This window comes from Oxyura jamaicensis, chromosome 5 (assembly GCF_011077185.1).
Source record: "Oxyura jamaicensis isolate SHBP4307 breed ruddy duck chromosome 5, BPBGC_Ojam_1.0, whole genome shotgun sequence".
NCBI classification, from domain to species: Eukaryota; Metazoa; Chordata; class Aves; order Anseriformes; family Anatidae; genus Oxyura; species Oxyura jamaicensis.
In genome coordinates, this window is record NC_048897.1 from 29,821,992 (window position 1) to 29,835,490 (window position 13,499).

The window sequence follows — 13,499 nt, forward strand, 5'->3', positions numbered from 1 at the left end:
ACATCCTCAGCCTTTAAAAACAAAGTGGGAAGAACACCTATGCCTACAGCAACTTGTTTTTTAAATGTCACATTCAAGTTAACTGGTCAAAGAACCTAAAGCCTACACATAAACATGGATTATTTGTCATACTTGAACTCCAAAACTAGCTTAGGTAGATTTTCTTCAAAGGAAAAAGATAATCTTCTTTTCAGTTAGAAGCAATCGTGAAAAATGTCAGCTCAGAAAATAGAAATATGGAGTGCATTATAAGTGATTGGAAATGTGAGATTCTTAAAGAAAAAGACTCTCATCTTAATTCATACATCATCTGTAAAAGGGGCAACGGGTAAGAGAGCAGAAGCATTGTAAGAGAGGCACTGAACTGAGAGCCACTCAGGAAATCTAATCTCAGGACTGGTACCAACCCTGGAAAGAACTTCAAATCCTACTCGTCTCTGAAGCAGCACTTAACTGGGCCCTGACAAAGATACAGGGAATGGTGCGGACTTCTTTGTTAAAAGTCAAGCCTTAAAAAAAGCAATTTGAGATGTATTAGACATTCCCTCCCTACCCGAAATGTGACAAGGGTAATTGTCAGATAGATTCCTGTTCTTTACATTCAAGATAACCCCAGTCCAAGGGATGCAAAAATCAGTGAACACCTTTGAAAGTTCAACCCACCCGTGTCCTGTGTGTTTCCCTCTACCATGATACAAATCTGCTCAGGGGGGTTGGACCAGATGATCTCCAGAGGTCCCCTCCAACCTCAATCATTCTGTGAAATGGTCATTATCAAAGTTGTTTAGAAAGCTTGTGAGTCTTGACAAGCTGCAGTGAGACCTTTTCTGTCATAATGCCCTCTCACCAAGTCCTGACAAACCCTTATTTTACATTTTAAGAAATAAAGTCTAGTCTACTTGCCAACATAGATGATTATGCCTTAAGTGGTAATCCATCTCTTTGACCTGCTTATTACCTCTCATCAGATTCGTGTCCTTCTACATAAAATTCAGACTCAAACTTCTCCTGCAGGAACCTGTCCCAGCATTCTTTCTTAGCTTGGGAAAGAGTACGCAGCATGTCCTTGGAGGTCACCTCTTGAGACAAACCTTTTATTCTCATCAGTCTTCTCTCTGAAGAGTCAAAAGAGGGGTCTTTATTATAACTTTCTCAGGGAAAGGAAAAAGGAAGCGTCTACACTTTGATATTTAAAAGGTTAAATTAACATTTCAAGACTTCGTATTTAAAAAAGTATTATATTTGAAGTCTGCATGACAGTATTTCATTTATGCATGTGTTTGTAATTTGGAGTGACATTTCAGAAGGAAATAAGGTGTGTATGCAATCAGTCAACTCTGCCCGTTTTTGTGTTTTAATAACTTTTGCACTTACTGTTCAATTTCAATGAAACTTTCACACAGAAGGTACAGATCTTGGAGGCATTAAGTCCCCACAATTTCCATGCAAATTGGCAAGGAATATAAATCACACTAATTGTAGTGTGAAATTCAAATAATGCTCAAACTGAGACCGGGGAGGGCGGAATGCAGAGTGTAATGACCAGAATGTAATGTTGTGAGTTTTTCAGTCACAGACTACAAGGAAAACCATGTTTTTACCAGACACAGGGTAATCCAACTACAGTATGCAAAGCTGCAAGGAAGCAAATTTCATGGAGTTCTTCCAGTCACAAAATCCCTTTACAATGGATTCCCTCTTAAATTGGGTCAGGAATCAACTTGTGTTCATACTTGTTTTTTTTTTTAACTGAAAAGTGTATGAACTGCACTAGTTCAAAACATTGTTACTCTTTTTGAAGTTTGTCTGATATCACAGAACTGGGTTGTCACTGAAAGTGTCTGGCCTAAACTATTCTTAAGCCTTGAAATACCATATCTGGCCAAACGTACTGACAAGCTGATCTTATGATTACTCAATTATTAATCCTGGCCATGTACAAACCCAGGACAAGTTAATGCTTCTGTTAACTTAGCTAGAACATGGAAGACAATCTTTGTGCTAGCTTTATGCTTTCATCCTGACTCTGAAAAAAAACAGATCCAGATCCAATATGAAGCCTGCTTGTGAAAATTAATCCATTAGCATTTTCTGAGCAAATTAGAGCTGCAGCAGCAATTAATACCAGAAGAGCAATTCGTGGCTTGTTGCTATGGCACCTTTGATCAGATACCAAGAGCTCTACTTAGTGTACTGTGAAACAACAGTCTGAAACAGTAACAAAGTAAAAATGGAGGCTATGGCAGAAATAAATGCTTAAAAAAAAAAAGTTTCTGCAACCCTGTCACCATTCTTCCTGGTCTGTTCCTGCATACAGTCTCCTATGCAAGCCAACATGACTGTGTGGCTGCACTGCAACCCAGATTGCAAACTGACCCAAATAAAAATAACTCCATAGGAAGGAAGGGGAGAAGAAGAGCCATAAAAAATATTTTAAGACAATTGCAGAAAGAAGCAGTCCAACTGTTGGAGTGCAGGGGAACCTCAAAGGCTCCTCCTAAAAAGCACCAAGAGCATCCTTCCTGCAGCTGAATGCTGTTGTATAATGTGACCTTTGAAGGGAGCAGGGAATACTTAAAACTAGATGGCTAATTCCCTGGCCTTAGAACTAAGGACTGCTATTAGCAGTGCTAGGATGTTGACTCCAATAATGGTAACTTTATCTTTCCCCATATCAAGTGTTTCTATCAGCTTTTATACTGCTAGCAATTAATATATGGTTTTACGTTAATTAAAATGTGATTAAAATCACATTGAGGCTAACTGCATAATCTGTTACTTTAAAACAGAGATTCTGGCAGCCTTTATTTGGGAAAGCATCAGAGTTTTCTTTCCTATATCTGCCCCCCTACCTCCCCAGCCAGAAAACAGCTCATAGAAATAAATTTCACTTTTTTGTTTCCTGAGACTCTGTGAAATAAATAAATGATGGTGACACAGAAACACAAACTCACTATAGTGAGTTCAGAACACATTTCCCCTCCCTCAGTCAACTACAGTAGAACTATGTGCTGCCCAGAGAAGGAAATAGCAGTATCCCTATTCTATTTTGCAGGAAAAGCATAACTAGTTTGGTTTATTCTTGATAAAGGGTTTATTCCAATGGAATAGTTGAAGAAGCTACAGTTGTGCTTCTCATTTCCACTTGCATTAACTGAGTCAGACGATCCACTGAGTATGTGCAAGACCAGAGGTGCGAGCACCGTTACCCTGGTCTCATAAACCGTGCCGCAGTTATCAGGCATCTAAGCACAAGGAGGAATCAACACCTTACCAGACACTCACCGAGGGATGCCAAATATACCTCTGAATCATTTAGGGGAGCCCAGGGCTTCAGGTTTGTTTGGGAAGAGCCTCCGGACACGTTGCTCTGGCTTCCCCCGTCGGCGTACGCATCCGTGAAGGAGTCTGTGAAGGCGTCACTGTCGTCCTGAAGCTCTGGATGGGGCAGACACGAGCAGATTTCAGCCCAGAGGTCTTCGCTGGACCTGGCGACGGCGGCGTCAACGCTCTCGATCATCCTCATGGCGAAGAGCTGAGAAAAGGGGGAGAAAGGACGAGTGGTGAGCGTGACACGGAACTTCCACACCCACTGCCCTCTGCTCGAGCCACCTCAGGGGAGCCTTTAGGTGCTCTTAGGGCACCTTTAGGGCACCTTTGGGGGACTTTTCACAGCACGGGGGTGACGCGCTCCGGGGCTCACGGTTACAGCCGGGCCCTGAGGGACCCCTCACAGCAGCAGGCCGCGGGGCCTCGGCTGCCCGCCGGCCCGGCTCCTGCAAGCCCCGCGCCCCCCCAGCCCCTATCACGGCCGCCCCCGGCTCGGCAGCCCTCATCCGCCGGGCACAGCGAGGCCGCACCGCCCGTCGCCCCCAAACCTGGCTCGGCCACCGCCGCTCGTACCGTCAACACGGCAAAGCTGCGACGGCTTCAGACCGAGCGAAGATTGACGTGCGGATCTGACCAATCTCCGCGCTGCTTTGGGTGGAGATAGGGCGCCGATTAGCCTAGCCCTCAGAGGAGGCGGGAAAATAGGCAGGAGGTGGGAGGGAAAGTGACGCTGCTGCGGTGCCATCTTGGTAAAGGGCGGAAGGTTTCCTGAGCGGCGTAGGCGAGCGAAACGCGACACCTGGCAACGGGGGGACGGGGACAGGGACCGGGACAGGTATGGGGACCGGGACAGGTATGGGGACTGGGGATCTGGGTCGGTTATGGGGCCGGGTCCGTTAACCGATGTCCCCATGACCCACGGACGATGCCTTGTCGTTGGGTTTTGCAGGGCTGCGTGGGGGTAATTCGCAGTTTTAAGTGCAAAAAGCCTTTACTTATGTCACGGTTCTTCCCTTTAAATACAAAAAGCTGGTAATTATGGCACAGCGCTTACCTACAACCAAGGTTACCTACAACCAATGCACCAGTGCTGGTGGTGCCCCGCGTAGCGTGCTCCGCAGTCTTCAAGCAGCGCCCGGTATCGATATGTTTGTTTTTAACCCCAAAAAGGCTCGGGTTTGGGCGTGCCCATCAGAGATCCCATCCCCTTTCCCCTGGCAGGTGTCCGTGGGATGAGCCAGCTGCTGCCCTGCGCCACGCTGACACTCATGGGACTGCTCCTCGCCAGGACGATGGCCTGGACTTCCAGCGGAAAGACGCACCCCGAGCTGGTCAACAACCTCTACAGTGAGTAACGCGGCTGTGCCTGGTCCCCTGGGTGCTTCTTGCTGCCCGTAGGAGCCTCTGGTGCTTCAGGGTTAAGGTGTTTGGTGTCCTGCAGCGACCCGTTGCGATGCCTGTCGTTCCGAAGTGGCAGAGTTAGACGACCGAAATTTCACGGCGTCACAATCTCAACTTGTCCTAGTTATAATTGGAAACGAGATGTTACGCCAGAAGCAGCAGGAAAGGCTATCCCCGCAGCTCGCCTGCCATTCCTCTCACGGGGTAAACGCGTGATGCCTTTTAAAACGCTGCACGGAGTGGCGTTGCTCTGAGCCAGCAGATGCTCGGCTGCTTGGCAGTGTTTCACCTCCAGGGATGTGCCCTGGGATCGGAGTCATGCGTGGTGGTGCTGCCCTGCTCCGGGCAGCATCTGGAACACAAGTAAAAATAGCTTTGAATTTTCTCAGCTGCTAAAGCCACGCTGATTTTCCCTGCGGTACAAAGGAATGGTGAATGTTTCTATAGTCATTAAATCTGAACCAGAGTCTCCACCTTCAGGGGTGAAAGTGTGATTTGTTTACTATATTTAACACTCCCAGGCATGCTGTAGTTATAACTAACAATCCTCTGAGAGAGACTGGGCTGGTGGTCTGACCATATTGTGGTTTCATCCAGTGCAGCAAAACCTGAAAAAGATGCACTTTCATCTGCAGGGTTTTCTCTGTGTGTTATTTTTTCTTTTTTTCTTTTCTTTGTCAATTCTCAGACAAATTTTGTCAATTCTTAGTAAGGACTCTCCCAGTTCTGCTGCTAACTCCAAGAGCTGTATTGCCTCCTTCCAAATATCTTCTTGCTTCCATACTGAGGATTTAAGTCATTTCTCTCTTTTCCTCCATCTCCCAGAAAAAGGAATAATTAAATCCCAACGGGTCTTCGATGTGTTACTGGCTACCGACAGAGGCCACTACATCAAATATTTCCCATACATGGATTCTCCTCAATCTATCGGTGAGTAACACAAAGTATCACCATTTTGAATGGTGTTTGTGTTGACTATGCTAGCCCCCGTGACAGAGGGGCATCAGGTGGCTCAGCAGGTCGGAGTTCTTAATGCTGGATGTGCTTTCACCAAAACAGTGGCTGAGCTTTTAGACAGGTCAGGTAGAGCAATCCTCATCTGTATTTCAGCTTGTGGGATCCAGAGGAAATACAGAACAATAGAACAATATAGATTTTCCACAGTCAAAACGTGCATTGATCGTTCTGAGTTCAGCTTGTGGAAGGGAAACAAACGTAGCCTGTGATAGCTGCAGAGCATTTTGATGAATGAGCTGGGGGCTGGAGGTTGGAGCAGTTGGGAACTGAAGCACTAAAGTTACCTTGGTCTCATCATTAATCCTCCAGAAGTTGATTATAAGTCAGTGAAATGCTTTAGTGAGGCAAAAGAAGAGTCTTTTTGTATTTTTTTAGGGAACAGGGAGGGAGATCAAAGAACTGTTCACGGTGGGGATTTTGATAATTAATTGGATCTTATCACCATCATTTCTTTATCACGTAACTCTTGTCACTGGCTTCCTTTTAGGATACAAGGCTACAATCAGTGCACCACATATGGTGAGATGAAACTTTATTTTTTAACAGAAATGCAGGAAATTGTTTATCTCCCCCATCCCTTGCCATTTTAATTTTTACTTAAATACTAAAGTAGAAAGGTGAAACAGGTCCCGCGGACATGATTACCGTGCCTGTTTCTTTAGATGCTGAAGCTTTTTTTTTTTTTTTTGAGTTCATTTAAAAGCATGCTCAGGTAGAAATTCTGTGTAACTGGGGAGAACCATTAATATTGTCATAATAATAATCTTTTTTGCATGATATTTTTCTTCCTGCTCCTTTGCATGTTGACTGAACCTCTTTGTAACTGCTCTGCAAAGAGACGTTCCAGATCAAACACTGCTCGCTCTGAGCACGTCAGACAAAACGCCCAGTGTGCTGTGTTTAAATCAGAGCACAAAGTGCTTGGAACAAGAAAAAGTTGTAGAAGGAGGAAAGTAAAATGGGATGTTTCACTCTCTCTTGTACTTGTACCCGCACAGCATGCCCATGCACTGGAGTTGTTGAAGGATCAGCTTGTGGAAGGTGCAAAAGCACTGGACGTCGGATCTGGGAGCGGATACCTTACAGCTTGCTTTGCCAGGATGGTAAGTGCACAGGATTCCATCCCTATCAAGCAAGGGGCACCAGAGCAGGTAGCTTGCCATAGCACATGCTTTTTGGGAGGAGGGAAGAGGACGGACGAAGGCGGTGAACTGTTCCCAGGCCATCTTGTAGTAAAAACAAACACAGTGATTTTTGAAGTGGATGTTGTATCTGCTGTCAGATCACTTCGTAGTTTAACCAAGGTCAGATTGAGTGGGGTGTGTTAATCTGCTGTGCAAGTCTGTTGTAGGATTTTAGTTTCTTCCTAAGTAGTCACAGTCTGTATCTTTGTTTTCTAAATCCCTGAAGGCATTTTCTGTGAAGTTCTAGAAAGCTGGTCAAGTTTCTCTTCTCAGGAAGTTGGTTAGTGAGGAACTGGCCCTGCCAAGGAAGCTGCTAATTGTACTAAGTAATTATTTATTTGGAAATGAAGGGTTGCTGGGAATCCCCATTGGCCATGTCTGTGTATCCTTTGAGTAGCTAACCTAAGTGAAACTGCTCAGCCTTAAAACCAAAGCGGCACAGTATTTGTACCTCCTTGTTCAGACACTGCTCTTTTTTCCTATAAATTCTCCAGCCCCCATAGTACCTTGTCCTATAAAATGCACCTCTGTACCTACAGGATGCACAGAGTCTTTCGGCATCTCTGTGCATGGAGGAGGTAGATAGGTGTTTGTCTGCTCTTTCCTTTGTAGATGGGCCCAACAGGGAAAGCTGTGGGTGTAGAACACATTAAAGAGCTGGTGAACGAATCCATCAGAAATGTCCAAGAAGATGATCCGACATTGCTCAGCTCTGGCCGTGTAAAACTTGTGGGTGAGCTCTCTGGGACCCTGATGCTTGACCCTTCCTGTGAGCACGTGTTAGCTCTGGCTATCTGCAGAGCTCTGCTTCTCAAAACAGTGGTTCCAAGCTGTGTTGATGCTTTCCACACTGTTGCTAGAAATCTCTGGCTAACTAAGCACAGTGTAGCACTGACTTGAACGCTAGGGTGTACGTAAGCAGCTTCTAATGTTGCAGGCAGTCGAGCACACACCTCACTTCTGAACGTGTAGTCCCTATCTTTATTCAGTAAGAGGTTTTCCTCAGAGGAGAGTGGTTGTACCACACCTGAGTTTTAGTTTATTTGAATGGGTCTGCACATGTTTTTTTTTATTATTATTATTATTATTTTATTTTGTGGTTTTCCTTTTTTTTTTTTTTTTTTTTGTAACTTGTATCAGCTCATTCTGTATCCAGAAACTCAAGACTGCACAAAGCTACTGTATTACATAAAGGCCCTTCTGCCTTTGGCTGTTCCATTTTCCAGCATGGTTCAATTCCAGAAATATCTCCCCATTCTTAAAATGTAAATGAATGCTACATTTCTAGCAGACAGGTCAGTGCTCTGATGTGGGAATTCACGTTGCTATCACAGTCTTGCTACAAAGTTTTCCTCCTCTAAATTTCAACTGAAATAATATATGGAGAAGTATTTTTGCATGGAACTGTTGCCTGAACAAGTCTTTTCTGCTTGCTTTTCCCTCCTGCAGTTGGAGATGGCAGGCAGGGATACCCCGAGGAGGCTCCTTACGATGCCATTCACGTCGGGGCAGCAGCACCAACAGTACCAAAGGAGGTAAGAGTGGTCGTGCGGGATGGCAGTTGCTGTTGGCTGCCTTCATCAGTAGCTGTGATAAAACTAATAATTAGGGAACCACAGGAACCTTCCTTTTTTTTGTCTGTTTGTATGGCGCTGGCAAGCTTGTCTTTTTCAAGATGTTGTGACCTTCACAGCTTGGCTGACTTCTGTTGTCTCTTTTTGGCTCTGCTGATTCCGATCTCTCCGACTGCCAGCTGCTGAATGAACTGAAGCCAGGAGGTCGGCTGATACTGCCCGTGGGTCCTGAGGGTGCGAACCAAGTCCTGATGCAATACGACAAAACCAGCGACGGGGAGATCATCGAGACCCAGCTGATGGGTGTGATCTACGTTCCTCTGACGGATAAGGAAAAGCAGTGGCCTCGGTAAACACTCGCAGCGTTTCTCCTCTCCACCCCATGGGCTTGCTCTCCTTGAGCACTGGCTTCGCTGACAGATCCCTGCATTCCTAGCAGCTGCTGTTTCTAAAAGACAGAAGGAAGAGGCTAACTAGCAGGCACATCAGGGGAGCAGGGAGTGTTTTCTATTAGCTAGGGATCGCAGACTGAGGACTCAAGCCTTTTTGTTTGTTTTTTGGAGCCTCTGCACATTCATAAACACTGCAGCTGCGTCAATTCTGTCACTGAGCCGAAGGCAAATGCGTGACAGTAACTGCTGGTTTTTCTTTGCCTCAGGGACGAATTCTGACTGCGGGATGGATATCTCTAAGGTCACCTCAGAAAGCTCACGGACAAGACTCGGACAGCCTGCATGGCTTTGCTTTTGGAGCGGGAGCTCTGGCAGCGGCTGTGCTCGCGGAGGCGAGCGCTGCTTCAACAGAGCTCGGGACGGAGGGATGGAGAAAAGGCTGCTTCTCAGGCAGAGCCGGGTCTGGCCGCGGTGTTTTGATCCGGACGAGCCCAGCCCCGGGTAACTCCTGCACAGAGAGCTGCAGGGGCAGGCGGGCTCACACCCCCCCGCAGCCACCCCCTAACAGCGACCCTCTAACGCTTGGAGAAAAACAAGGCGCCCTTACCGGCACGGAGCCAGAGCTCTGACCGAGCTCATTTGCAAGAGCGCGCTCTTTTTTTCCTGCGTCAGCAACCCCGAGTTTTTTGGGTAAAAACGCCGGGAATTGGGAGGGCGAGAAAACCGGGGGGTTATTGTGGCCTGGGGGGGACAGGGGGCGTGGCCTGAAGGACGGGGGGCGTGGCCTGGGGACTGGGGGCGTGGTTAGTGATGATGGAGCGTGAATCGGTGGGGGCGTGGCTAAGGGGGTAAGGGGTGTGGTTAACGGGACCGGAGGCGCGGTTAAGGGATGAGGGGGCGTGGCCCGCGGCGGCAGCCGCCCTCAGCGATTGGCTGCTCGGCGTGGCGTCACTTAGCGCGCCGGCGCGCTGTGTGCGGCGTGGCTGCGGGTGGCGGCGTGGGGCTGGGGCCGGGGCCGGGGCCGGGGGCAGCGGGTGCTTCTCCTCCTCCCCCGGCGCGGCATGGCGGAGCCGGGGCCCAAGAGTGGTGCTGGGGGAGAGGAGGAGGAGGCGGCAGCCCCGGCCCCGAAGAAGCGCCGCGTGGCCGCTGGGGAGCGCTACGTGCCGCCGCCACGGAAGCTGAAGGTGGGGGTGAGCTTCAGCGCGGCGCATTTCGCCGAGACTTCGTACTACTTCGAGGGGGGGCTGCGCAAGGTGCGGCCCTACTACTTCGACTTCCGCACCTATTGCAAGGGGCGCTGGGTCGGTCGCAGCCTCCTGCACGTCTTCAGCACCGAGTTCCGCGCCCAGCCCATCGCCTTCTACCGCGCCGCCGCCCGCGCCGGCCGCCTGCGCCTCAACGAGGAGCCCGTGCGGGACCTGGACGTCGTACTCAAGGTGGGCGCCTCTGTCTCCTCCTTTCCCTTCGTCCTTTAATCCCTTCTTCCCTCCCTTCATCCCTCCCAAGCCCCCCGGCTGCCTGGCCTGATGGTGTGCCTATGCAGAATGCACGCTAATTGTCTGCTCTTCTCGCAGAATAATGATTTTCTCCGAAACACGGTGCATCGCCACGAGCCCCCGGTCACTGCCCAGCCTATCCAAATCCTGGCGGAGAACGATGAGGTGGTGGTCGTGGACAAACCGTCCTCCTTGCCGGTGCATCCCTGCGGCAGGTTTCGGCACAACACCGTCATCTTCATCCTCGGCAAAGAGCACAACCTTAAGGAATTGCATACAATTCATCGACTCGATCGCATGACCTCAGGAGTGCTTATGTTTGCCAAGACGGTGGAGGTGTCCAAGAGGATCGACGAGCAGGTTCGGGAGAGACAGGTGAGAGCTAAGGACTGCAGTAATTTTGGGGGATTCTTGTGCGGTATTTTCTTGAAACACGCTAAGACAAAAAGTCAGTCAGACTTTTGGTCTAAACGAACCCAATTCCAAGGGCAGCTTGTGGTCTTCTTCCTGTCCTAATTGTGCCAAGTGTGGAAGGCATTTAGAGAGAAAGATGGAGCAAAACCGTAAACAACTTTGGTAGTATCGTATTGAAAGGGGTTTCCATCCCTGTGGAAGCCTGCAAACTGGCTGGTGTTGTATGTGGAGTCATGGAAAGGTTTGGGTTGGAAGGGACCTCTAAAGATCATCTGGTCCATCAGAAAGCAGTTTTATTTGTCAGTAGAAGTGTGTCAGTCATCTAATACTTTTTCCATTTTAAGTTTTAGAAGTTTCTCGTTTTTTTGTTTTTTTTTTCCACTGGTTTTCAGTCCAAACAGAACTACAGCTGTAGGGTGCTAACTTCCAGGATTTACTTCAAGGCAGTGAGGGTCACAGCAAAAAGCACTCTGAGGCAACTCTTGAACTTAATATGGGGAAGACAGTTCAGGTCCTTTTGTTCTTGAATTCCCAACTAGTTGGAAGCTAGAATGAGAGAAATTTGGTTTAAAAGCTGTTTTGTTTTGTTTTTTCTTTTCCTGTCCAGTTGTAATACAATTTTAAGAGTAGATTACCTAAAATGAAAAATTTGTACTTCTTTGATGAGAGAGAGAAAAGAGTAACTAGGATGAGACACAATCATAATCAGACCCGAGCCAGTTTTCTCTTCTGAGAGTTGTTCTTCTTTCTCCCCATAGCTGGAAAAAGAGTACGTGTGTCGTGTGGTGGGGGAGTTCCCAGAACACGAAGTGGTCTGCGAGGAGCCCATACTGGTTGTTTCATACAAGGTGGGGGTTTGCCGTGTGGACCCCAAAGGGAAATCCTGCAAAACCATCTTCCAGAGGCTCAGTTACAACGGCAAGACCAGCGTCGTCAAGTGTCTTCCACGTACTGGCCGCACGCACCAGATCCGGGTCCACTTGCAGTACCTGGGATATCCCATTGTCAACGACCCCATCTATAACATGGAGGCCTGGGGCCCTGAAAAGGGCAAAGGTGGCAAGATTGGTAAAACAGATGAAGAACTCCTTAAGGCGCTCGTGGAGGAGCATCGTTCCAAACAGAGCCTGGATGTCTTGGGGATTTCAGAAGAGGACTTGAACACTAATGAAGAAAATCAAGACTCTGGTAATTCAAGCGAGTGCACAGGGCCTGTGCAGGCTGATCCTGTAATTGAGAACTCCTGCCCTGCTGAGGGCATTAAGGATCCTGAGAGAAATGAAACACCACCTTGTACACTGGACCCTGGTACCAATCTGGAAACACTTGAAAAAACTACAGAACTAGGTTCATGTGAGAACAAGGGTGGGCAAACAGGAGAAAATTGTTCAGAAGAGAAGGACCCTTTATGTGTGGAGTGTAAAATTACAAGGCGGGACCCATCTCCCAAGGAGCTGGTGATGTACCTCCATGCCCTGCGCTACAAGGGAGCAGAGTTTGACTATTGCTCTAAGATGCCTGAATGGGCCATGGAGGACTGGGAGGAATGACAGAAGGCATGACATCTAAGGGCATTGTTCTAGTGTGGCCGGAGAAGTGTCTTTTTAAAGACCTAAGTTTTCTGTGTGCTTGAGGTGAAGAAACTGCTGGTGACTTGAAATGGGGTGAGAGGGCCCCCATATTTCTGGGGCAGGCAAACTGCTGTGGTTGCTGACAGGCACTGTAAAAGGTGTACGGGAACATGGGGGTTCAGTGCTAGAATTACATTGCCATTTAGTGAACACGTGGGCAACAAACACCTCAATTTGTTACGGGTATGCTGTCAATTACCTACAGAGAAAATTTAGTGCGTACACTTAAATTAAGCAATTAATTTTTCTTTTGGCCTGCTATATAATGTTCTTGTACGGTGAGAGTTGCTGGAATGTTCAACATACTGGATGTCACATCATACAGGAAAACTATTTGTACTTTGATTTTATTGTCAGACCGTTTTTAAAACCAAAACGTTAACACTGAGAATGCTATAAGGTAAAACCAGAACCCTGTGAAGTTTTCTTTACTGTTTGTCAGCAAGGTGGACTTTGCTTTGAAATTGCTCTTTTAGAATTCCTTCACATAATTACTTGATTTGAGATTAGTAACTCCAGGAACGGATCTATGTGTTCTGGAGGTACTAGTCCCAAGATTTTATCCTTATGAGATTTATAAGGAGACTGATTTAGCAGAGTGTCTTTCTATGTGCCCTGACACATTTTCTGCCTTCTCAAAAACGTCTTCTCTGAGAACCTACTGATTTCTAATCCTTATGCCTCAAATGAAAACGTCTCCAAACTTGAACAAAAACCCAAGGTAGAGACCAGTCTAGCAACTTTCACTTTGTTTTTACCATACCTTGGTCAAGTTGTTTCTGAATGGTGTGTATTTGTTTTTAATATTGCTTCATGTGTGCTTCAAGGTGACAATTGGCCTTGATGAAAAAAGACTTTTATAAGCAAACGAGAAGCTTTTCGTATTACATTTTATAGTAATGTTTCCAGGATGATAAATATCACTATAGTTCTTACTTTCAACAATGTTTATATGGCCTCTGAGAGGTCTATTACAATAATTGTATTAGGTTCTTTCTTTGTTCATCTTACGCAGCCTCAGTGGTAATGACCAGCTGCACGCAATCAAAACCTTTCCTGG

The 13,499-nt window shown here is 47.1% G+C and overlaps 2 protein-coding genes across 3 annotated transcripts; both read left to right on the plus strand.

The window, feature by feature from the left end:
• Positions 1 to 3,269: 3,269 nt before the first annotated feature.
• Positions 3,270 to 9,543, plus strand: LOC118167697 (protein-L-isoaspartate(D-aspartate) O-methyltransferase-like). Of its 2 annotated transcripts, none has more exons than XM_035327412.1 (9): positions 3,270 to 3,563; positions 4,552 to 4,677; positions 5,557 to 5,661; positions 6,236 to 6,267; positions 6,747 to 6,851; positions 7,545 to 7,665; positions 8,382 to 8,467; positions 8,686 to 8,855; positions 9,165 to 9,543. In XM_035327412.1, the coding sequence occupies exons 1-9, from the start codon at positions 3,443 to 3,445 to the stop codon at positions 9,175 to 9,177; spliced, it is 879 nt and encodes a 292-aa protein (XP_035183303.1). In that variant the 5' UTR covers positions 3,270 to 3,442; the 3' UTR covers positions 9,178 to 9,543. The 2 variants fall into 2 exon arrangements, with proteins under 2 accessions (XP_035183303.1, XP_035183304.1); XM_035327413.1 differs by lacking the exon at positions 3,270 to 3,563 and adding an exon at positions 4,027 to 4,165.
• A 235-nt stretch (positions 9,544 to 9,778) lies between these two features.
• RPUSD2 (RNA pseudouridine synthase domain containing 2) lies at positions 9,779 to 13,281 on the plus strand. Its single transcript, XM_035327411.1, has 3 exons — positions 9,779 to 10,334; positions 10,473 to 10,769; positions 11,567 to 13,281. Exons 1-3 carry the CDS (start codon positions 9,960 to 9,962, stop codon positions 12,356 to 12,358), a joined length of 1,464 nt encoding a protein of 487 aa, XP_035183302.1. The 5' UTR covers positions 9,779 to 9,959; the 3' UTR covers positions 12,359 to 13,281.
• The last annotated feature ends 218 nt before the right edge of the window (positions 13,282 to 13,499 follow it).